Consider the following 26,470-nt stretch of genomic DNA (forward strand, 5'->3'; position numbering starts at 1 on the left):
TTTACTACCATTAGATCAGTATACAGTGTGCATATTTAAATATATATCACGTTTAAATAGTAAGACAATAATCTCAACGTTGATCTACTAAGCTTCGACATTCTCGTAAAAAATAATTGTTTCAAAAATTACTTTCGTGTCAAATAATTTCCATAATTTGTACAAATAATTCACGAATTAAGAATTTCCATTCCCATATTAACTAGTTTACCCCTAGAGTGTGTCATATTTTCGCGTAAGCCTATTTCAAAGTCCCAAGTACTTTTCTCTCTATAGAAATCTCTTCTGCCGAAAGAAGATGAAACAGTCGTCGTGGAACTACAATATAGGACTTTGCTCGGTCCATCTCCCAAATCCCGTTTACCTGCGAAACCATTCGTAATAAAGATAAACGGGCGATCGATTCGATTAAAGACTATTACCAGCAAGAGACTCTTTATTATTTAATAATATCGCAATTAAACCATGTTCATTCTCTTCCATTGAAATCGAATATTTATGCAAATTCAGAATTTGACGAATACGATCTACAGAAATGAAGTCCAAGCGAAGATTCAAAGATTAATTATCGTAAGAAGCGCTATAGTTTAAATATTTTGTATAATTTCCTGCGGTTTTACACCTTTGAATTTCCTACGAACACATAAACACGAGCGATCTAGCGATTATCGTAACCTTCTCCGCACGTATCGTGGAATCGTGATTCTCGCAAGTCTCGTAAGTCCTTTGCTCAGATCGTGAAATCATGAATCTAAAGGTTCGTAGTTGAAGGCCGACCCATGACGCAACTATGTACAGTGGCGAACGATTCCGTGTAGAGTAAACGACAAATTGCCGCGTTATTGTCGAACGACATCTCGCCCACTTTGAACTCCGGATTCACCGCCACCTGAAAACGTAAATATCGGTTCGATTAAGTTCTCTCTCTTACGGTATCGCGATTGTCCGGCTTCTCCACCGGCCTTTATGGACCAGATTCTCTCTACAGGCTATTTGATTCACGCAAGAAAAGGACAGACAGGGCGTTATACGTTTGATGTTAGGCTGGTTACTTCGGCAATCACTCGTGGACGTTTACGTTACGTAATCAATATTTCGATCCCTATTTTCGTAATACTGTTACAAGACGTGGATTCTTCGTTGTATTTTTTTGGGATGTGGGACGTTATTTCTTTTCGATAGAATCATGTACGTTTTAGTACATTGATCGATTCGAATCGTCTTGGCATTCCCTGTAAAAGATCATCAAGCTGAAAGCTATTTACGTCAAGACCCCGTTAGATTATAGGAAATATTTGAACATTTATTTTGTAAAACGTTCGTTCAATAGTCTCGTTAAAAACGATAAAGTTGAAGCAAACCTTCGTATTTCTTCTACGGATCTACCTATAAAAATAACCATTAACGTTAAATTATGCCCCCCTTCCTCTCGAGACCATTTAACTTTGGTTGGAAACATTTTCCGACGTTATGAATAGTTTTGGAAATATACGTAGAGATAGATTTAAATGGAACTGTAGCACATAACATAGAGATAGTAGCAATGGTATTTTCATGCGACTACCTATTTCCGTAAAATAGATCGTACTTGTCAATTTTTAATATCGAATAGTAGGTATCTGTTTCACGATAAACAACAACACAGAGATGAAAATTCTACGCGAATTAAATTAATCAAGCGGTTTAAATTAAGCAAATCACGCTCCAAATTAGAATTACCTTGAAAATATACTCTCCGGTTGGAAGTTCCGTTATATCCACCCACTGGCAATCGATGTTGTGCTTGTAAATGTCGCTACAATTCACGGAAATACCTTGGTCACCGTAATTGGCGCATTTGTATCTGAAATCATGCAGGCGTCGCTGGTTAATTGGCCCGCCAATTAGACGTCGTCCATCGTCGCCATCAACACGAAAAATAATTTTTCGTTCGTTGAGCAACTGCGTGGCCCTGCTAGGAACCGATCGTTTTCGCTAACGAGTCTGCTAATTGCGTTTACCTCGGCTCCACTCCAGGCAAGCATTGATTGTCCTCCAAGCAAAAGGACGCTTTGTGACCCTCTGCCAACCGTGTTCCGTTCAAGTCCAACACGTCGAACGTCGCGAACACCTCCATCGAGTGGTAATGCCTATCGTCAACAACCGAATAACGCAGAATTAATGATCGAGCAACGAGCCATTTTGATCAGCCGTATCGAAATCACCGATCGCAGATAAGACGAGTGGCTGTTCGATGAAAACGAGCTTCGGGCCACGTCCAGCGATTACGAATCGATTTTAGGAGAGTGAAACAGATTTCTGTGGTACAGGTTGTTAGCGTTAGAGAGATGTATTTTCCAGCTTTTCGTGTGCACGTTGATGACTTATGAGATTTTATCGTATTTCTCGATGGAATTTCAGTCCATCGAAAGAGGTTCGGTAGAAGGTTCTTCTGTAAAAGTTATACAAGTGTCTCGTATCGATATCGGTCGATCGAAAGAAATTTATTAATCCAGAATGGATCGATGGTATAATCTAGTTTTTAATACGTCGTTCGAGTGCTTGAAACCAATTTCGATCGAAATTTCTCTGGCATAAACGATTTGTAATGTATTACGAGCTCGTAATATATATATACATACAATATTATTCGAGTAATCGAGATCGATTTCAATCGACGAAAAGGTTTTGTCGGTGAAACACGGTTTGGATATTTCTCGATGAATCCAGAACGGACCGTAAGTTCTTATCGAACTTCTAATATATTATTCGTATAGTCGAAATCGTTTTCAATCGACTAAAATAGGTCGAGCAATGGGATTTGTCGAAAATAAATGGTTTGGAGCTTTTGAACTTTCTGAAGATATCATATATCTCGTATGTCGGATCATGTATCGTTGTTCAATTTGTTTGCTTTGTTTCTAAGCTAGAGCTTCAATATTCCTTTCAGACTAAAAGTGTTTGTAGCGTTTTCAATTTCATTGTATTAAAACATTAGTGAAATTTTATAGCCACTAAAAATTGACATCTCATTCATCGTTCCCTCTAAGTACGGCCGATTTAACGTATCACCGATAGTTTTCTGAATTCATAATAGTTTTCGGTTTATTATTCCGACGTTTCGTGAACGTTGCAGTTCATCTGTTTGGGGCTATCCTAAAACTGAGTGTTTCGGGTTGTGTTAACTCTCTCTACGGTCAAAGCGATGCCTTTGAATCGCCAATGGGAACCCATCGTTCCGATTGATAATCCGAAGACCGACTACGATGAATTCACTTTAAATACAATTTATCGATTACAATAATCGATCTTAATTTTTGCCAATTGTAATCAATTATTACAATCGAAAGATTTTACCTTAACCAACTTTCGTTACTTTATCTTTGTAGAATTTTGTCGATTTAATTACTCACATATGACACATATGCCATTCCCAAAGGTGTTTCGGTACTGATGGTCGAAAATCCGCGATTCCAGCGTTTAAAATTCTCGCAGTGAATCTTAAAAGTCTCCTCGTTTCTAGGTGCCAATTCTCCGATTCCTTTTGTACCTTATAAGCCTGAGAAGCAACACAATTCTCCTCCATAGCACATTGTAACCAGTATAGTTGTCTATCCTCGAGATGCGCCGTTCGCATGAGTTCTATGTGATCGAATACCAGATCTGGCATCTCTCGAAGACATACTACGCCTGCCACGTTCTCTATCGGACCTGTAACGCGTACGATGCAGTTACGGAGTAATTGACATCCCCGGAATCAAATATTTTTCGCAATATTAAACGTTTGAGACGGTTAAAGAAAAGTTTTTTAAAAAGCACGAGCATCTCGACGAAACAGGCGACTTAAAATATTAAGAAGAGCGAAAATCTCAACGTTTAGAATATTTATTGTTATATTATTGTTTATTATTATTCCCTTTTCAACGAAACAAGGGGAACAAGGAAATCCAGGTTTGTTTCAGGAGCGTTTCTATTACCTGGACAATCGAGAAGCTTGTCGTGCAGACAGTCGATCAGATTGTTCTCGTCTCCGTGACACTGTACGCCACTGATGGTCATAGGTATCTTCTCGCCGCCAAAGAAGTTGGTCTGGATGGCGTCGGAGGCGTAACCTAGGCCCAATTGCCGGCAAACCACCGCGGCTTCGAATAGGGACCAACTATCACCACAAACTACACCCCAATCTGAAATAAAATTGCTTCGGTAGTCTCCCTTTACCTTGTACCCTCTTCCTTTTCTGACAATCTTGAGTCGTCCGTGTTTTTTATCTTTTCTTTGTTATCAGCATGTTATACATCGTTATTATCTCTTCCTTTTTCGATTCGATAAAGTAACGAAGATAAAAATGGAATTTTCTCGAATTTTCGTTTTTTTCATTTCAGTCTTTTCTCCAATTTTTCATTTCAATCAGAGATTACGGGAGAAAAATAAGTCGACTTTTATCGATCTTTCAACGTTAAAATTAAATAAAAAAAAAAAAGATAAAAATACTGGAGTAAAACCAGTGATGGCTTTTAACGTAAAGGCCACGTTGCGCGGCGGATTTAACGATACCTGAATTTCCTAGTTTGATCTCCACTCTGCCTTCGTTATGGACACGGCCGCCGGCCAACCTTATCGCCACTCCCTGTTGATGGATATCCTTGATTCTCCGTTTCCCCGACTTCCTTTTCGGCTTTCCCTTCGCCATCCCTTCATCCTCCTCGTCTTGCTGCTCGCGGGCGCAAATTACACCGGCTGCTTCGCCGCCCTCGCAGTCGGAAGCACCCCATCCGTCGAAGCGGCACTTCGACAGTTCGTTCTCGCTCCCGTCGCAATACACGTTGTCCATCCAATATCTTCCTGGAATGTTTTTTTTTTTCGTCCTATACAGTTTTTTAAGCCTTCTATCGGTAATCCTCTGCAACCTTTTGCGGTCCCAAGCACGAGCTATTGGAAAAACTACGAGTTCCTCGGAATGCAAACTGGTTCCTTTTGCTCTGGTCTACTAGCGATGAATGTCCGAAACGAAACGTTACTTTCATCTGAGAGGAATCTATGGGGAAATAGCGTGATGTAAGGGGTTTCTGGTAGAATCGATCGGGGGATACAGCGTGGTAAATGGCAGATATTGATGGTGGATTGTTTTCTTTTATTTAGAAAGAAAAATCACATTGAATCAGCTTGATAGTAACTTTATTATTATGTGACTTTTTTTTAGCAGATAATTTAGCTTTTTTAATAGTTTTTAAGATATTCACTGAATCGAGAAATATGCGAGGAAAGAGTGAAAGAAGCGTTCGCCGTTGTTGTGCCCTGATCACCAGGGTGGAACGGTTTTCGCGTAACCAGCAAGATGGGGTCGATTTGACCTCGACTAAAAGGAACAGGTGAGAGATACGCCTTATCTGGATGGATATATACGAGTGCACTGCGTTAACACTTAATTGGCTTATCGACTAACACGTTATTTCGAGTGTTTTGCGTTTCAGTGCAACGTTTCATACGTAAACTATGCGAAAACACGACCCACAAGCGAATCAACCTGGTGTCTTGTTAATTAATCGAACGTAAAGAGTACAAAGGAAGTACGAAAATACGACGAAAAGCGGAAAAGAGAGTTGGTTAATTGTGTACGTACATGGGACCGCAAAAGATTAATCTCTTTCCATCGCAAACGCGAACGAGGATAGTCCGAGGAGGATCGACAGCGACGTCCTTTCGATCCTTTATACAATTCCAAAATAATCCTACTTGATCAACTCGGTCCTTTCAACAAAGATCCTGTTTACGAAATAGTAACGTACGAAATTTTCGTTTTCTTCGATTACCGTAAATATGCTTTCGCTTTTCACCAAAAACTCGCACGGCAAGAAATTAAAATTCCATATTAAGAAAGACGCAAGTAAAAATAGAATTTTCAATTTTGTTTCCCGAATATACAAAGAGACGGACGTTCCATACGTTACGATTGAAAATTTCGCGTTCGCGTGGATTCTGAGAGAGGAGGGAAAAAAGTATTGACTTGAAACGAAGAGACAATATTATCTCACTTCTGGCCTGACCAAAGTGGCCGTTCGACGTCGGTTTAATTGCACCGTCGAAGCCTAATTGCCTGCAAACCACATTGGCCTCCAAGTAATCCCATTCGTCGTCGCATACGCTGCCCCATTTCCCATCGTGAAGTATTTCCACGTTTCCTGCGTAACCAATCGAATTACAGAGCTTGTACTTGCTGGTTTTCCGGTTCCACCGCGTGTCTGGCTAATGATAGAGTTTATGGGGTTGCCGCGATAATTGCTCGATTAAACGGTTCGTCTCTCCTCGAATGTCAATTGCTCGTTAGCTTCGTTCTGTTTTTTACTTTGAAGTCATTCCGCACGGTATAAGCGTGCGCAAAGGGAAGATTCTTTTGCGCGTGACAACTTCTTTTTAGATACTTACGGTTTTCACGCAATCATCCATACGTTGCAGATTTTCTACTTTGCTACTGTAATTTTCCAATTTCTACAATTTGTTCGCGACATTTCATTAGCGAAAATGTAAGTTTCCCTCGTAATGTACACGCTCCCTTCTACGCTAATTTACCAATTAACGATATTGGTAAATTAACAAATTGCAATTGCCTAGGTTACAGAGTTCTCTCTTATACGATAGTTCTCTAATTTGTTGTTAAATAAGAGGTTCAAGTAACTTAAACTTTCGTTTGTTTTATCGACAAACTTGTTACTGTTTGTGTAAAAGGGTGTTCGTTGATATCGATAACTTGTAACTTGTAATTTGGAAAAATGTCATCGATAATGTTAGTTAGTTAGTTGGAAGCCTCGATTTTTATAATATTTGCCAATCGATTTACGATAGAAACAACGAAATAAAAAATTTGCGATTACTCGACACTCCGTCGTATTCATCATCGACATTTCTGGATTAAAATAGCAGCTTGCTAATCAGAAGGAGACAGATTGATAGAAACGTTTGGTGTAAAAACGGATCTTACGTGAAACGTCGCGGTTTTATCAGCCTTTTCTCGTGTAAGTTACGCAATGGCGATTAAAAAGGGGTCAACTCGAGGATGATTTATGTCAATGACTATGTGTCAGCGTGGTAAACGTCGCATAGGCACAGAATCGCGAGCTACAGGATAGGATAGCCATCGTCAAATTGGACCATAAAACAGGATAGAATCCGTCCCAGACATTGGCGTGTCAATTTTTATTACCCTCCATTGGATATTACACTCCATCCTACTATATTCCTTCTTCTCTGTTACGTCGATTTTGCTCCCATGTCGAACGTTCTCTCTCTATTTTCCGTGGAAAACGGTTAATCTTCTCGTCGATATACATGTACTCGTATATACAACCGAATCGAATGTAACTGCAATGTTCATCTTCCAGTTCACGATCGTAGTTCTTTGAGATTTCTGTAGATTATTCCAATCGCTGTTATATTTACATCGAATTACTAAAAATTCGAGTCTCAATCTTTGTCATACATACTACACGTCGGTACTGAATTACATTTTAATACATCCAAATATCGACGTTTCCAAACTTATATCTTTTAATTTCCATCTCTCTTTTTTAAACGGAAAACCGCGTTTAATTCGAAAGTTTTCTATTACCCTCGAAAGAGTACCACTTTATTTCTAATTTACTCGCAAACAAGGGAATGCCAGACGAAACTTTGGAATTCGAAACACTCGTTACCTTCGTGTCCACCGTTCTCTCCACCCACCAACTTAACCGCTCCCTCTTGCTTTTTCAACTTCCGGATATCCTTCTTCAATTTCTTCACTATCCGCGCCTTCTTCTCGCGAACTTTATCCCAGGTACCGTTGTTCCCTACACAGACGTCCACCAACGCCAACGTCATCAAGAATCCAACCACTAAAACCTTCCAATTCATTCTCGATCTCATTCTTCGACTTTTACTATCAATTTCTCTCTTTAACCATACTCAAATCACGTTAAACTTTTATTCGTACTATTACAACGAAACCACAAATTTATCGTCCTAGCAATAATTCATTCTTCCCATTTTTTCAAAATGTGTAAATATTTTTTATACGAACTGAAATTAAGTTAGGTTAATCTAGGTGGATTTGGAATTATCTAGGATCGTTTAGGATCATTAGAATCGTTTAGATTAATTTGAATAAGTTTCATTCAGGTTTACTTATTTAAATGCCAAAGTGAATTTAAGAAAGAAATATAGCTATTTATATAATATGGCATTCTTTTCTATCACAACCAAGAAAATGAACACAGATCTTTGCAACTGAATTTTTCTGCGGGAATAACTATGTTCGCAGTAAAATCACCGCACGTGTATTTCGTTTACCGTACCACAGGCTACTGATACATGCCTATGATCGCGCCTATGATATATTTGCTCCAGTTGTAAGACAAGCGTCGCGATCTCTCGAGTGTTACGCAGTGAAGCAGTACTGCATATGGCAGATCGCTTTTTCTAGCCTCCCTCCTATTCCTTTTCGTTCCACGCTTCGTGAATCCATGATCCGACGGCTGGATCATCCGATAACTATGCAAGCTGTTAGCGATGAAGCTGCCAGATTTCCTCCGGTCAATGGCGACCCTGTCACGGAGTTTCTTTCTTCGTGTTTCTGTTAACCTTCCGAAGCTTTTCTGAGGAATTCTTAACAAAATCTGTGTGGTCGCTAATAAAAGTCTCGGTAAGTCCGATTGTTAATATATCTGATAGGTATAATAAAACATAAAAAAACAAAAATATACATATGTCTTCGTACGTATTTGCTGGTTTTAGATATTTACATGTGTATGGACTGCCCTCCTGTCACGAATCGTTCGTCACTAGTCAGATGCCGTTTTTCTCTTTCTCAAGTAGATACGCGAGCAATTTAAAAAATTAGAAGCAGCGTGTTTCAAATAGTATTCAATCGATAGCCAGTATCGTTCTTATTCTTAATATTCAGATATTCGCCCTCCCCCTCTTATAAATATGTATATCCTTGGAAAACGCTACTTTGTACTGTTGTTAGATCTCTGAGTATTGAAACAAAATTACGGAATATTTAAAACAAAATTTAACTACGATTATAATTCCTTTCATTCAACGATCGTATCGAATCCCATCTCAGCTACTGTTACAGTTAAGATAATAGGGGTGGTTGGTTTGATACAACACCGCGGTAACAGAATCTAAAATATGTATATTTCTATCAATTTACTATACAATATGGACACAGAGAATTCGATGGTTACAGAACGTGAGCCAGATGATCAACTGTCTGTCTGATCTCATGTAATCACGGAGGAAAGTTCGGTTGTATTGTTTTGTAATGGAAGAGAGAGGGTAACTATCCCCGTTGATTGTGCGTGACGTAGCTTCTGGAAGAACCCGGCTTTTCCGTTATGCAAATACTCGATTCCTCAGTGATTGTTGAGAGCGTATAATAGGCCTAAGGACTGTCTTAAGAACCAGCTATAAACCGAAACATTAACAGGATTAAACATAATGTTAAAGGCTAAACTAAAAACTTTTTTATGGGTCCTTAGGTCTATTGAAGTCGGAATTACGGTATGTGGGGCCTTGACGGCCAGACCCAGAGTGACGTCACACGGCCCATTTGGCGCGACGTAACACCAACTTTTTCCACAATTTCTATTAATTCGGGCTAGTATTCGGGCTAGGATAGAATTAATTATCTAAAATACATAATTGAAAATTCATACTTATAATTCTTGCGAGTTAAACGAGAAAGCGTCTCAAGTATACTAAATCAATTTATAAGCCTAATTCTTGTAATGACGATATAGTGGCGGTATTTCGACCATTTTCGCAGGATTTTTCAAATTCCATCGATAGAACGTAACTTTGGGTATTTGTTATCGGTTTGAAAAATGGTTACAGGTATGCACGAGCTTTTTCCTAAGGATAAATGCGAAGAGAGCTCGTTTGTCGTCGGTCTCGGTCGCGAATCAGTGGCAATTCGATCCGAAGAGAAAAAGATCTTCAGCTTAGAAAGCCTCTGCGGCTAGCGAAACGTGGCTCTCGTTACTCGATACACCGGTCTTGTATCGTTACCAGTTGCACAATAATCTAAATCTGATCGTTTATATCTCACGACCGAAAAATCTCGGTAGAAATTGTACACGAGGCGATTTAACGATCGTTGTTTTGTAAGATGCTGCTTAATGGCAGATATTGGAGTTTCGATTCCATTGCGTATACGATACTGTGAAAGGTAGAAAGTCTAGAGCAGTATTTCTTAACGTCAGGAAATTTTGAATACTTTTTTTATCAATGTTGTAATAAATATTGTAGATAGATGGTATAATAGAACACAAAGAACCGAATAAGTAATATATTAAAAATTTTATTTATACGATTTTTATGTAAAAATCATCTTGAATACGTCGGATTTAATCGGGCTAAGAGATGGATGAACGCAGATTGCCTCAAACGCCTCGAACAATACGAATCTTAATAAATTGTAAAAACAAATTCAGAAATTTTCATACACGATGAAGAAACGAGAAACATTAACACAGAAACATCTCTGAACATCTCTATCGCGGCTGTTTCTCGCTGTTCTCCACTTGATCGTGACCTGACTGCTGCTAATGCGAGGACTCAAGCAAAAAATGGCATAATTCGAATAACAGGCCGCTTTTGACACGGTTCATTTCGTGGCGTAACCGTGGCAAACGTGGCTGAGCAATTATCGCGAGCTATTAGTGAAAACAGCCCATGGCTAAATTCTTGACATACTTTCGATATGAACTACCATCCGTTTTACGGGGTAGAGACTGATGAAAATTCGACACACTCCGAAACTTTTCGCTTCGAGCTATGCGCCTCACGAAGAAATTTCCTACTTAGGAAATTTCTTCCTTGTGATTAACCTTTAATTACAGTTAACTATGGTAATATGCTGAAACTACTCGTTAATTACATTTTCATTCCAAAATTATTCCGTCTTGAGATTTTCTATCGATGGATTAATATCGTCGTTTCTTTTCTATAATTACGAAATAAGCTTAAAGAAATCAAATCAACCTCGTCTAGTTCGATTTCGGTCCTTACAGATGTAAATACGATACGATTTATTCTTAACAGAAATGAAACGACACAAACAAAAATCGATAATGGTTAATAACGCTAACAGTCAATAACAGCTCGATAACTTGCGATCTATAACTCTACAAAATTAATGATGTCACGTAGATTCATGCTTCAATTACGTAAGAGAATCCTAGGGACACTATTTTATCAACATACAACCAAACCATTTTCTTATCACTGTGGTATAGTCTAAACTTACAGAAGAACGAAAACCAACGTATTCCGTTGGTACAAAAATGGATCCGGCTTTTTGATTGTATAGACATCGCGACAATGGACGTCGTAAATCGCGTTGCACAGCGTAATGCGCTGTATCGCGGATACAGCGGCCCAACTGAATTATAGTCCACGATGGCTTGTAACCGCAACCGCAACCATTAATGACACACGTGATTGATACTCTAGATACATTGTTGAAGCGTCGTCCCAGCCAGGTTGCTCGTTTCAGTATTTTTTCTTTTTTCTCTGTTGGCCTGGCAAAGGAGTAATTTTCGAGGGTCTGAAAAGAATCGAAATTAAAGTCGGCCCGTAAAGGCGTGAAAAATACAGTCGAATCTCTATAACTCGAAAACTATTCGTAAGACTCTGCAATTTCGTTCATACTCTCCGTTTCCCTGTAAAAGTCTCTATAAGTCGTAATATCCAAAGAAATAATATCAAAGAAATTGGGAACGTTTATGACGATTATTCGTAGTCGGAACATATAAAAATTTTTTAATCATTTAATTGTTTAGAAGATTTTTTTTCTTAAGATTTCGTAATTAAAATAAATTCGACCTAATAAAAATTAATTCTTTCTCAACGATTTTTCTCGTAAAAATTTTACAAATAACTTTGATTACCGCTGCCAAAAAAATCGTATCTTAACCCATTAAGGACCAAGCAATCATTTATCATAATGTTGTAAATAGATAAATTTATTTAAATTTCATAAAATTGTAAAATCTAGGTGCAAAAAGCGATGAAAATACGGAATTATTCCTTGAAATTTCTTTTTGTTGCTATAATTCAAGAAATAGAATATAAATTGATCACATAAATAAATAATTTCTGTAAGTTGTATTTATCTTTACTCGAGTAGTTACAATCCTAAAAAAAATCTTTATTACATGACTTTTTAAGTCATTCGTTTATTAAACTTCCTTCATTTGAAAAAATTTGATAAGTAAATCCCTTTAACATTCGAGTTACCAAGATTCGACTGTACCAGACATCTTTCGAACCCAGTACGCGCCTTGTCATCGCACGTTGGAGATTTCAACGGAAACCCAATGCATTACGCTGGCGTATTACCCTTTGATCATCCTTGTTATTTCTTTTTCGAATCGTGTCTTGATCGTGATTGTTCTCTCGAGAAATCGCTTCTGAGGAGACTAGAATAGTGCTAGGAAATTGTAATGACTCGATACTTTCCACGCAAGATTGCTTTACCGTCCTCCATTCTGCCATTCCAATTTTCTATTTTTATCCACTATAGAATAATATTCAATATAACAAATATATTGCTACAGGAATTGTTAAAATAACGTTCTTTTCTCATTTTATACTTCTTTTTAAATTTTTACCGTGTCAGTTACGAAAGTTATTCGTTGATTATTCTCATAGAGTTATATACGTTCTCATAGAGTTCGATGATATAGGTGCAATGTTACATCTTCTCTATTATCTTTGCTAATTTGCACGTGTCGATAGCTTCCTTATACAGTCTTTGTTACTGGATAGTGCCTTCTATGTGATAATATTCCTTTATGAACTCTATTGATAATTTCGACGTTCATATAGTATCTCATGAAAGTATTTGAACTCTTACGATAGAATATCTTTATGCGTATATTGTATGTTTTATATAAAATGTTTGAAAATTTCATTAACATCGACATATTGGAAAAGTTTGAATCGGTGAAATTAAATGTGGGAAAAATTTGGAGGTATTGTATTTTTATAGAATTACCAAATCTTTAGATCCATATGTATACACCGTATCTTCCGACAACTTTTTGCTATTTGTTGTGTTGCTTTATAATCGTTTTAAATAAATTCTTGACGAATATCGAATAATTTTTATCCATTTCTCATCGGAAAATAGCACTTCCTACCGTCCACTTCCACATTCTTCTGTTTAAAAAATGTTTTCGATGTTTATTTAAAAGCAACATTTGTCAAGTAGTATTAATATCTTTTTTTTAATTATCCAGAACTCAAATAGCGCGTTTATATATGGCGCGCGAACGGTCGATTAAAGAAGATCGCCCCCTCGGTCGGTATCCGAAGACGAGTCTAGGGACTCTACCACGCCCAATCGGAGTCGTCCGCGCGTCTATCTGTATCTCTGTCGTACGTTGATCGGGTGGAGGCGTCGCGTCGTCCGCGGATCCCAACATGTCCCCTCCACCTAACCTCCTCATCCGTGGCGGTGCATCGTGGCTCGAGAAGGAGCATGTCAGTCAGTCGGTTTCTATCCAGCGGACGGGACGGTGCGTGACGGTCTGGTGCGAGTGGCAGCGGGTTCATACGATCGGACAGTACGAACCGTCCCTAGCTGCATTCGTTACACGGAATAAAAACATCCGGGGCTCCTATTTATCTGAAAGTCTCGGACAAGGCGTGTCGTGCGCGTGTGCCGATCCTCGAATGAGATACAGCAAGTGTGTGAAATATCCTCGTGGCTAGGAAGGATCGAAGCAACTAGCGGAGGTGCAGTGGTCGGCCATTGCGCTTTCTTCGTGTCGCCGTTACGACCGCGCGGTGCTCTGCTATCGGTGTGTGTTACATTATACTGGATGTACCGAACGCCATAACATGTCCTCCCTTCTCCAATTCGACCGGCCTGTACCCCCATAGAAATCATCCTGAGATCGTTTACGCCCGTCTCGTGTTTCACAAAACGATGTCGTACTGACTCGTGCCCATGATGTGCGAGACACGACACGCTCCGTCGGTAACGCGGCGTCTTTCTCCCCTTTTCATCTTTCGAATCCTTTACTTTCTCTCTTTTTCTTCCGAGCTTAGAATCATATACCTTAGATAAGCTATATTCACATTTTATGATATTCTTGTTATGGGTTTGGTGGTTATTTTAGAGTCGCGCATAATGAGTTGTGTGTGTTGCTTGTGTGACAGATTTCAAGAGCCGGCGCGGTGCGGCGTCTCGTGATCGGTTGTCGCAAAGTCACGTTTCCATCACGAGAATATTTAGGCGGGCTTCTTTCGGGTGTCACCTCTAAGGATATTTCGTATTGTTTAAATGTTTCTATGTTCATGGAAGATAGATGTTCTTTATTTCCTCGGAGATTACTAAATTACGGACGTTTGCGCGTGTGTGGGAAATTAACGCGTTCCATGCCACGAGATAATTAAGATTATCAACAAAGGTTCGATGGTTAAGAACTCTCTTAGAATATTTAACTATAGAAAAATAAAAATCCATCTAATTCATTTTATTAAAACATTTTATTGAAATATCGGATTGAAACTTATCTCCCTTCGCTTCATGGAATGGAAATTCTTTCTTCCATTTTTATTGTCGATCTATCGCCACTTTCACTGCCTACGAAGCACAAAACGTATTAAACATGCAAAATCGTACATAATGCTTATAACACATAAACGAAATATGAAAGATCCAAGTACTCATAATTGGCTTCGATTTCTCTAATTATATTAAAATAAAAATATGATTCAGTTCATTGATATTATCAAATTTTCACAGTTCTGTTATTGCTATTCTCACTAGTGCAATGACATAAAGAGAGGGGAATAGAGAAGGAGGGGAATGGAGAATATATACAGCGGTAATACATACCGACAGTGTCAAATTAAGTTGTTCGCTCAAAACGCGGCGACGGAAAGCGTTTCCAATCTGCATTGATAAAAATGGTAAGACAGTCCCCGTTGTTTCCCCCTATTTGATTCTTTAATTTGACGCACGTGTACAAGAGGCATCTTGTACACCAGGGAAATACACATCTGCCATTCCACAATGCGTCTCGATTCGCGGGCAAAAGTTTCTTCTCCCTCTCAATGAACTCGCCCGCGCTGCCATCGCATCGGCGTTCATTGTCTCTCATTCAATCGCCCCTTTCATTGGTGCGGTTTCCGCGTCTGCTCGCGTTGTTATATTCGGCTCGACGCAAAGTATCCATGTATTCTTGTATTATTATATTCCATTTTTATAAAATTATTTAACTAGTTATTTAACCAATGATATAACTTTTGTTAGTCTATATTACTACCTTTCAACGTTTGAAGAAGTCAAATTAGGAAGACCTTATCATCAAGATAACACCCCACGCTCTATGTGAGTAATGTAATTAAAAAAGAAACTATTTGATAGGTATTAATTGATAAACTATGAAACAAAGTATATTCAGATTGTCGTAATATTATTTTAATGGTGAGTGGGGGGGGGGGATTCCAAAATATGATATACATATAAAGAGGTTAGCAAATGTTCTCCAAGATTATTTCTCACCCAAATCATAAAAATTCTCATCATAAAAACGCGATTGAAAAGCTTGAAAAACGTTGAGAGAAACGGAGAAAGTAATAGAGAGTAATGGGAATTATATAATCGATCGAATAAGTAAGTTTCTATGAAAACAATATAGCGGAATATAATAAAATAAAAACGTACATTGCGCCGAGGATAGAGATGGAAAAATACCAATGGCATATCGATTATTTTTAGTAACTTTTATATTAATTATTTATTTTAATTTAAAAAAAATTACAATTTTGCTTTAGGACCATATTGTACTACAGAATAGTTTTTGGTATTCATCGTACCAATTTCTTTATTCTTATTCGCTGTACTATATTCGATATAATAACTCGTTCTGTACTTGGGAAACTGATAAGGTATAAAATAAGAAAATTATTACAAATGTCTGATATAATTCTTTACTAAATTCAAATATTGAATAAGTTTTAAATTTATGAAGTGAATATCGTTTCTTAAAAACGAAATCCAGAGTTATAGTAGTACGACAACTTCATGGTACAATGATCAGGTAACTAGAATAGAACTCTACAAGCTTTTACAATCTTTAATTAACAATTTTATTCTAAATAAAAAATTCCGTACTACTTTAATACGATAAAATATCGGAAATAATCGATAATCGTCGATAGTTCGTTGTTATCTAACTTATCGATAATCGATTATAAGTATCACATCTAATCGGCAGACCGCGTGGTTTTTCACCGTAGTTTGCTCCCGGGGATACCGTTCGTATTTTCTAATGGAGGGGTACGTAACATTGCCTTGAAAATTTGCCTTTGTTCCTGGAGAAAACGTAGTCATAACTTATCGTCGTTTTACGCGCTTTCTTCGACGACCAGGTATAAAATTCTTATCTTGGAAGGCAGCGCTGCATCAATAGTGTTACATTATTCGATATTTATTTCTACAAATTCTCTGACGTTCAAATTCACCCGGCAAATATACGTAAACAATTTACATCTTGATAATTTATGGTTGAAATTTTCCATCAATCTGAGCGTCAGAGGAGAAGATTAAAATAGTGTGAATCATTGTAAATGTAAATGTGAGTAGTAGTACGTATTCATAGCAATTCATATATAAGTACATAGTAGAATAAGCAGTGTTTATAACGTTTATCAGATTTACGATGAATCTTTGACGGATCTTTATGATAGTCAGAAATCAATTTCCCTTTTTAAATTATTTACAAGATTAAAATTTTCGGCATTTCTTTCCGATTCAACATTAAACATGCATACAAACTCGATATAGTATTTCTTTCACTTTTAGTATATAGATGACATCAATTGTTTTGTATCAAAATTTAATTTAATAAAAGTATACTAAGGTAGAAGTAGTGTTATTGTAATTACATGCTGATCATGTGGCAACATTTGAATTTAACCTATTAAACATAGAAATGTTTAATTTACCTAACATAACTAGAACTGCATTTAAGCATTTTACGACTGATCATATTCTATTGATGCATTAGTGTGAAAATATGAGTTTCTGTTTCGTGTCGAGTCTAAAATACAATCTTCTTGTTTAGCAAATAATCCAAATTAATTTATATTCACATGACTAGTTTAACGAGTATTAACATTCTGATTTAGATACATGAATGTTTCTACAGCTATATATGTATTTAGAAGCAAGTTAAAAATTACTTCCTATAATACAATACAATTTAGTATGGACGTTCTGATTTTCTGATCAGCGTAACATTCATAGTATTTCCTGCTGTTCGACCACTTTTAAGTATTCCGTAAGAGATGTATCCATGATAGAAGCTTAGATTTACATTTGAAAGGATCTTCGTTTCCGTATTACCGAGTTGCGTATTTCCTGCGCGCGTGCCGTCGGTACTTTTATTGTCGCTTCTTGTCGCGTTGTTGATAGCTTCTTCCTGTCCGACAGAGAGCTATTCATGTTGATACGGAAGAATTAATTTCTCTCGTTTTCTATATATCTGCTCTCTCTCTCTCTCTCTCTCTCTCTCTCTCTCTCTCTCTCTCTCTCTCTCTCTCTCTCTCTGTATATATATAATTCTTCTTAATAAATTTCTTATTCACTCTTGCCTTTAGTATTTTATGATCTCTTGTCATCTACCCTTTCTTAATTTTCTGCCTTTCTCTGTCTCCCTTTGCCTGTTACACCAGCTATATATGATATATGTACACTACCGTTTGACAGTCATTATCTACTTCGAAATTTATGCAAAAACAGATTGTGCAATCTAACCGTACGTGACACTGAGCATTTTATTTCCTCTCAACACGATTGTTTCATCGGTTGATAAAGGAGAGAGGGGATTAAACGAGATAGAAAGAACTTATTTCACATTTGTACCATCTAGGAGCTACATTAATCAACTCATTCATCAACACCACAAATCAAGAAGCACTTAAACACTTCATTAAGTAACCCTTGTTACCGTCCCAACAATTCGTAGAACCAATTTTTTGGAGCGAGAATTACATTAAGAAGCGATGTTCATTGATAACGAAACAAAATCTTAACCCGATACCACTGTATCGGTGACGTTACCATTTTCTCTCGTTTAAACGAACAGAACGCAGTCATTCAGTCTGCCCGGTGATTAATATGATGGACGTTTTACTCTAGACACCTGCAGTGAAATGGTTGTGTAGTACAGAATCGCTTACGCGGAAAGGGATATTATATTACCTATGGCCCAAGTAATCGAATTGTCCATTCGACGCTTAAAAATGAAACACAAGGTGGATCGAAAACGATAGCGGTTACAGAAGATACATTTCAAATATCGAATATGACACAGGTGATTTTTTAAGAAACAATTTTAATCAGTCAGGGGAAAATACCGGCTATCGTTATTTCCTTTGCGGTCGCGTTTTTATTGTCATTGGTTTTTTTCCTCTTCGTTATCATCGTTGCTCACCGCTTCCTAATCCGGTTCCACGGTACTGGAATTGCGTCATCGAGAAAAAGCATTTAAAACCTTTAACGATCTTCGTCGTTCCTCTTCCGCCTGCCAACCTCCTGCCTAACCCCCCACTTCCTCCTTTTTTCGCCTGTTACTTAATTTAGAGCCCGTGTCGGGTTACCCATTCGTTAGCCGTCGCAGTTTAATAGGATTTACCGGTGTAATGCAGCAAGTCGTAAGAGCCACTTTGACGAGAATCCATCTAGTTTGAATCTAATTCCGCTGGAAGTCGATTCGACGGCTATGTTCATGATTGGGCCGTGATAGAAGTATGGGGATATAGAGGGTATGGTGATGAAATCTTGAGTATTTCTGTCGATTAGAATATCCATAAAAGAATTACAAAGGCATTAAGCATATTAAAGAAATTACACCTCTTTAGCATACATCACAGAATAATTTGTAAATTTGGATTTCCACTCTTTAAACAAAAAGTATGCTATAATTACTAACTGTATCCAAAATTAGGAATAAATCTTTTGCAAATTTGATAACATTTTAAATCATCCGCCTAATTTTGTAATTAGAAACGCTCGGGAAATGGAACAGCGTTGCACTATAGTTAAATACTCAACTATCCACGTTATCTATCTCGCAAGAAAAATGTGAATATATCATGTTCCCGATTTATATTCACAGATAAAATTTTCTCGTTCTATATCGCATAGAGTGATTTCCGCCTCCACGTTGTACATGTAAAAGAAATACCTGAAAAGAGAGAGGGAGAGAGAGAGAGAGAGAAAGAAAATAAGAGAGACGATCGGTGGGAATCGAGTTCTGGAAAAAGTTATTAGATTACCACGTCGGATATTACGCCGACGGTGCGCTTAGTTGCGTCGTTATCTTTATCCCCGTAGCGCACCTGCTGCGTCCAGTGTTCACGCACATGTGCGCGGTTGTAGTTTCGCATGCAGAACGCGCGACGATAAGTGCGTGCGTCTGTTGCGCGCGGCAGATAAACCAGCACGGCGGAGGTGCGAGGAGCATGATGATTTTTAAAATTCACTCACGCCACACGGAGAAACGAACGACCGGCGCAGACGATCGAGATATCCTCTCGTTCCCGTCCCAAACGACCAGTGGCGTAGCGAACACTTTATATGGCAATGGTCCTTTGACTGTGTACTTGCATACTTACTGTCAGCCGTATCCCTTTGAGACGCACGTACATACGCATGCATCGCCGAACTGGCGGTATAAGCGAAATGGAGAGGAATGTACACGGGGAAACAAGTCAAAAACGTAGAATAAAATGTTTTTATATGACGCTCCGTTTTCGAAAAAATCAAGTTTGAAAATTTGCCAAGTATTCTTGAACTTGGTTTATTCTAAACTAAACAATAGTAAATAATCGATAGCAAGTTGTTTTACGCTTGGAAATAAATAAAAAATGTAGAGATTTATCCAGAGATTTATACCAGATCAACTCCTAACTAAACACGGTCTTTTAGAAAATGGGGCCTGAAACGGAAAAATGTTATTTCACGGTTTTTACTTATTTTCGCGTGTAAAGCAGGTAGATCGTTTACGCATACCTAGTTCGTAATTAGTTAAGCTTAAGTATACGTGACAAAGTTTGAAACTCAATTTTCTCGAAAGCAAAGCGTCATGAAAGAATTGTATTCGACATTTTTGACTTTGATATTCGTGCGATCAAAGCGATGAAAATTCTCGTTCACGATGTTCAGCGAAGTGGTATCACTAGAGATTTCGGATGAAACGGTTGGCTACGCCACTGTGGACGTTCGCGAATCCTTTCACACTAATAACACGAACAATCTGAAATCTTATTCCAGAACGTACATCAGAGATCGATGCAAAGAGGAATACATTAAACGCTCGACGAAGCGACGTCCGCGCGAAAGGAGATTGGAAATTTACAAATAGAAAGAATCTTTGTCGCATACAACAAAAGCGCTTATACACTGAAACGCAAAGTCTCGATTTGTTTGGTAGGCCGAAGATCAAATTCGTGTTTCCAGTACGCGAGGTTACAATGGTTCTCTAACTGCCTGTTGCAGCTCTAATATCGAGGGAAAGGAAGAAACGAATCTCTGTGGGTGTTGAGTCTCTCGACATTCACGAATCGACGATCGAAGGCCCGATCCGAAGTTGAAGAAGGATCTAGTATCTAGCACATGCGGAGGCATCTCTCGCACCGTCGTTAAAGTGAAAGGCACTGCTGCTACGTGCCTACGAGTGTCGTGTCCGTACGCGAATCCGCGGAACACACGTGACATTTTTACGATGGCATGCTAACGCGCCACTAGGATTCGCTGTTGTAACGATTATTCGAGGGGATCGTTAGCGGTCTGTCTCGTGCACGATCTCTGCTGATATTTAAAGGAGACGCAAGCGACACGAACTATACCAAAGAGAGAAAGAGAGACAACGACGCATCGTCGCACGTGATTACACGACACTATAGTTTCTTTTGTAATGTGAACGCGCGCTGCGATCGAGCTTCGTCCTCAGTCACGGGGTGGAAGAGCGATAAAGAAGGGTTACGTAGCGTGTGGAAGAAGAATCATGCGCATTCTGAATGCTTGATTCCGTGACGGCTTACCGATCGCGCCCCATCCCCATGAACCTTCGTCCGGCCTGTCTGTTTCTCGCGAATAGGAAAAGGTCACGGTGTGGACACGTGTCGCTGTAAATGTCTAGATCCACGATCGATACGGAAGAAGCTCGCTGGTACAAACGTTACGCAAGAAAGCCGCTCCTTGACCCTGGGATCGTACACCGTGAATCAAGGAAATCAACACGATACGGTGTGACAAGTGAAAAGTCCGGTTTCGTGTAACCCGTTTGACGTCGTGCATGCTTTGCCCGATATACGTATACGCATACTTTGTGGCGGGAAACGTCGGTTTTTGACCGGCAGAGGGGGCCAACGAACTCGAGTCGACTCGATAGGTAGTTGCCCCGCGGTGTCAGCACCAGAAACGGCGGGACCTACGCCGGACGACCTCGAACCTCGAACTCGACTTGACTCGACCAAGCCGTCCAACAGCTTGTCGACGTCCTTCCTGTTGTCCTTGGTCCTCGGTGAAGGGGGACTGCTCGTCCCTGGTGGTGTCCTGGGGCCGCAGATGGGAGCTGGTCTGCTGGAGCCCGACAGGGTGACCAACCCCGGAAAACTATACCAGCCGACCGGACTTCCGCTCGAGGCCTACGCTCTTCCCCTCGTTTGTCGCCCACCAGGCTTCTCTCCATCGATTCGGCCGCGTAAACTCGATCAAGCTGGAATTGATGGAGTTGGAGAACATCGTAGCAAACACTGTGTACCTCAAAGCGAGAGAAGGTGAGTGACGAGTTGTTATCTAAAGAGAAGTAGGTTTTTAATTTCATATACATGATTCTTAGTTCTTACTTACTACTAGTACTACTAGTACTTAGAAGTATCGATTCGAAGTTGTTTCTTGCAATTTCGAGTGGATATCTTTAACATAGAGAAATATTGGTTTGAATGTTTGCATTTATAGCTTTCGCTTCTATCTTGAGATAGTTCCAAGTCTTAAAATAAATTATTCTAACACTTACGTTCTTCTCCTTTTCTTAGCATGCGATTTATATTCTTCTTCGCTGGATCATCATCAACATTATTTTTTATTGTTTTTTTTTTCATGTATATAGTCCGCCATTTACATTGCTCAATTATTTGCTGTATAGACGGTTGTGTATCTGTAGAAATGTTTTTCGTCTCTGTCTTTTGCCGCGTTTCTCTTTTCCCATGGAGCGAATACTAACCTACCTTTACGTTAAGTGGATGTCACCTGTATCATTTGACCAACAGCTTTGTTGCCACCGGAACTACTACATATTTGCGTGCTATCTTTTGAGTCGAGGTTCTTTTGTCGAGTTAGTAATATTTATTTGCTCGTAGACGAGCTTATATTTATTTATAGCCGTCTGGCGTTTTCAGGAAGCGATTCATACGAGGGTTCTATTATTCCCAATATCTAATCTTCAGTTTCTCTTAGAAGTTAGCTTTTGTGGATGCGAGTCAATAAAAGCGAAGTCTCGTTTGTTTCCTTTTTACTAGACATAAAGGCAGAAGTCATAATATTTGTTCAACTGAAACGTTGCTTATTGTCGTATCGATTTTTATCGATTTATCGATCATAGATATCTAGGAAATCTCTAAATCCTAGACTGAGAATCTCTGCACAGCTATGTAAAAGAGAGGAAAAATGTTATGCCAAGTATCGAGAGTTTTATATATATATATATATATACACATATATGTAGATACGGTTTCATGATGCGAAGCTCACGTTCCGTATCATCAGCACTGACATTAAATTTCCGGTTCTTGCTCCGTATATAACTCGTTCCATACCATCTTATGTAATTGTTTTGTTACGTTGTTGCGATACAACGCTGTTCCCTCGTACACCACGTGTTCCTAGTTATACTAAACACCGTAATACGTCTTCTGTCCATTGTTGAGATAGCGAACAACTATCATACGTGAACACAAAGTAGATAGACAGTAGCTGTTTAAACAGAAATATTTTTTAACGAAAACTGTTAACGAAATATCGAAGAGCTTATGCGTATAACAGTGTTGGAGAGACATTTTGAATATTTCTTCACTGGAGTCATATAAAGTCTTGTCAATGTAGAAATTGTAGAAATTCGATGGTAGACGGTATACGGTAATTACTGAAACGATATTTCGTCCCGATCGAAGTGAATTCCACGAAACGTTTACTATTACACCGTTGAAACGCGCCGGTTCCATCCACCGGTAAATTTCACGCGCGGACGGCTCGCAAGTTTTCATAAAGCACGTTCTAAATTGTCTTTGCGGCAGAAATGTTTCTAGGATAATTAAATGGCTTCGTGGTATCCTGTCGATTTTCCGAACTGTTCTGCAAGTTCCCGAGCGCGGCTAATCACGCGTTTCATTATCCAAGTTCCAAAATTCCTGATGTTACATTGGTAATTGATCAGGAATATTCCGAAATTTATATAAAATTCAGATTTAAATTGCGTATTAATTGTGAACTTATTCATATAAATGTTAATTCATGCATAAAATTTCAATAGAAATAGCGATCATTTCTCGGTCGATTAAAATTCCAAAATTCTCTTGTATCTAGTTTTTTCGAAACATTTCTTATATTTAGCACCTTTTTATTTCAAATTTAATCGATAGAAGATTCAAAATTTAATACCGGATCAATCTCCAATTTTTTCTAAAAAAGAAAAAGTTAATAAGAGTATCAGTTGCTACACCTTCGTTTTCATAATGTTCATAAGATCTTTCAAAATTGTATATTTAAAAAATCTTTATTTCAAATTTGACTCGTCAAATAATTCGGTCAAATAATTCGTTGATAAAAAAAATTTAATACAAATTACGAATCGTTGCACTTTCGGTCCAACTTGCGAAAGAATATTTTAAATCTCTCAAATCTCGGGCGTGGAAATATACAAGCGTAGGGAAACGAAGGAAAAATATAGTAAAACTTTGCACGATACTCGTTCTACTCGTGACCAACAGTCGGCTCGATATTCCCACGAATATTTATTCACCGTATACGAAATTACGTTGCCATTAGAGAGGCTGCAGTAACGGCTCCTGGTCCAGGCCACTCTGCGCCAACGGTTTACATGCAAATGGCTTAATGGGAACCTGCGCCGGCACAGGATCCTAATTAAACTGCATACTTTACGTTACGTTCTTGCTCTTTGTATCGCGTGCAATAAAGTGCAGCGAGGATTGACACGCGCTCACAAGCGTGCTCGCGCCCGCGCACCGCCGGTAATTGCAGATTTCATGCGAAGTCCAAAGGCGGCGTCGTTAAGGAAGCTAAACTTTGCTTTACCTAAAGCGTTCCGCGGTACCGCCGCGCCAAGCGGAATACTAATTACACTAACTTCTAACACGGCTGTACGAACTGATTACAGAACTCTTCTCTCTCTCTCTCTCTCCCCCCCCTCTATATATATATAAATATATATATTTATTTATTTATATGCATGTTCTGTGAAACCGCCTCGAGTCGATTCTACGTCCGTGTTGAATCTAGGGAGGTTTTAAACAAGGATAGATGCGTTTCTGATGGTTATCAATGAAACATGGCGACGGGAATGGTTCTGATTCAGTGGTGGCGAGCCTTTTTATATGCGCGTGCTAGAAATCTATAATAAATAATATTTATCGAGTTGCTAACGTGCGTGCCGGGCAGTTTTTAATAGGCGAAGAAATAAATTACCGCGGAATTTTATTGAAACAAGTTTAAAAATTAATGTAGAACCTTATAAACATAAACTTACATCTTGACATGCTTATTATATGAAAAAAGTGAATGATTTGTAAGCGTGTAAAACTATATCACCGGCTAGAAAACTAGCTATATCTTTCGTTTCGTATCTGTCGATAGAATGGCCGGTGCAACAGTAGAATATTCAATTACACGCAAGAAACAATAAGATGATATTGTAATAATAACTTAATAATACGTAGGACTCCTCCATTCTCAATAAGTTTATTCTGTTTAATATACTCTTAATCTGATATTCTCGTGTTGTGTCTGATACTTCGCAGGTACCTGTATAGAAATAAACATACTCTTCTGATTTTCTTAAACCGCCACCACAAACAGATAAAAATAAAGAAAGCTCTGATAAACAGAAAGAAAGAAATAAAGAAAGAAACGTTCCATAAAAGAGAGAATTCCTGAACAGAAAGGATTACATTCTCCAGATTCAACGAAACAACCTCTTCGGACCACGATCCCCGTAAAAACCCCCATCAGAATCTCCGATAAACTCGTGGAACCTTGATCCAATCTTATCGAAGCTCTTCTAGCGTGAAGGAATCTTCGCGAAGGGGAAGTGGTCCACCTTTCATCCGATTGAAATGCGATAAACCATAGGCAAGGAATAGCGAAGATTCCATCGATTCGTTCGCGAGGAATGGGCGTGTTGCGCGGCTGTTTGGCTCGAAGAAGTAGCGAATTTTAATTAGCGTAGTGGCAAGCCATTCTCTTCGTATCCTATGGCGAAAGCATCGACGAACAGAGAGATCGAAAGAAAGAAAAAGAGAGAGCGTGTTGCGTGGCAAAGGCAGAAGTAGGTAAATGGGCTCGCGTGATGTGCCAACGACGTCAATGAGTTTATAATCGCATCGTCCGCGTCTCGTTGAACTTTATAAATATATATATATATACGGTATAATCTTTATATTATCAGAACCGAAATAGATTACATAGTTGCTCAATTAATTATATCGCGTAATATCGATAAACGTAGAATTTGGTAATAATTACTCGTGGAGAAAGATTGGAAAACAAGAATAGAAACTGGAGCAGATTGTTACATTCGGCGAGCAATGATTTTTTAACAGGAGTATTATCTTAACCTTTGAGAAATGCTTTTCAAAAATTTTATAAGTAGAAAATTTAACGAGTAGACAAAGATTAATTTGGCGTTTGTTATATTCATAAAGGTATATTATTCTTTATAATATTTAGTAGTTAAAACCGTTTCATTCCTAAATTACACCTCTTTCATTCTATTTATAAAGACACGAATGTGCATAAACATCCACGGTCTATAAGATAATATTTTTATATATATCAAAATAAAATTATTCTCACAGCTGAAAAATAAATTTCCTAGTTTAACGAGTTTGTCGTTGAGGTTTCTTTATTCTACGATATTATTTAGCTTGCTTTCTTTTCTTTTTTTTTTAATTTTTTTTTACTAAAAGCATCAGAAATGGATATAATAAATTTCTGTGTACCGGTAGTTGCAAACGTGATCTGGTTGCATTTGCAATTCCGGAAAGGGGCAGCGACTATTTTGAAACGTCACGTTTCTCTTGACGCACATCGGGTCGTACAAGAAATATTAAATCGAAAAATCTACGCATACTGTTCGCTACTATTCGGTACCGTTGTGTCTTCTTTATCCATTTACAATATATTTCTAGCTGC

The 26,470-nt window shown here is 38.4% G+C and overlaps 2 protein-coding genes across 12 annotated transcripts in view; one reads left to right on the top strand and one right to left on the bottom strand.

The window, feature by feature from the left end:
• Positions 1–418: 418 nt before the first annotated feature.
• On the bottom strand, positions 419–8,297 carry LOC122575371 (lysyl oxidase homolog 3A). 3 transcript variants are annotated; one of them, XM_043744184.1, is made up of 8 exons: positions 7,668–8,295; positions 6,012–6,158; positions 4,534–4,821; positions 3,957–4,163; positions 3,393–3,690; positions 2,001–2,129; positions 1,720–1,843; positions 419–889 (listed from the first exon to the last, which is right to left on the bottom strand). In XM_043744184.1, exons 1-8 carry the CDS (start codon positions 7,876–7,878, stop codon positions 752–754), a joined length of 1,542 nt encoding a protein of 513 aa, XP_043600119.1. In that variant the 5' UTR covers positions 7,879–8,295; the 3' UTR covers positions 419–751. The 3 variants fall into 3 exon arrangements, with proteins under 3 accessions (XP_043600119.1, XP_043600122.1, XP_043600120.1); XM_043744185.1 differs by lacking the exon at positions 419–889 and adding an exon at positions 897–1,232 and having other exon boundaries at positions 7,668–8,297; XM_043744187.1 differs by lacking the exon at positions 6,012–6,158 and having other exon boundaries at positions 7,668–8,297.
• Positions 8,298–13,355: 5,058 nt separating this feature from the next.
• Positions 13,356–26,470, top strand: part of LOC122575605 (G protein-coupled receptor kinase 2) — a 30,707-nt gene continuing 17,592 nt past the window's right edge. The window contains exons 1-3 of one of the 9 annotated variants that reach the window (XM_043744748.1): positions 13,383–13,826; positions 20,315–20,470; positions 20,540–21,822. In XM_043744748.1, coding sequence (XP_043600683.1) covers positions 21,771–21,822 — 52 coding nt within the window. In that variant the 5' untranslated portion in view covers positions 13,383–13,826; positions 20,315–20,470; positions 20,540–21,770. The other 8 variants (XR_006319479.1, XR_006319478.1, XR_006319477.1 and 5 more) reach the window with 8 other exon arrangements.

This window comes from Bombus pyrosoma, linkage group LG15 (genome assembly GCF_014825855.1).
Source record: "Bombus pyrosoma isolate SC7728 linkage group LG15, ASM1482585v1, whole genome shotgun sequence".
Taxonomy (NCBI): domain Eukaryota; kingdom Metazoa; phylum Arthropoda; class Insecta; order Hymenoptera; family Apidae; genus Bombus; species Bombus pyrosoma.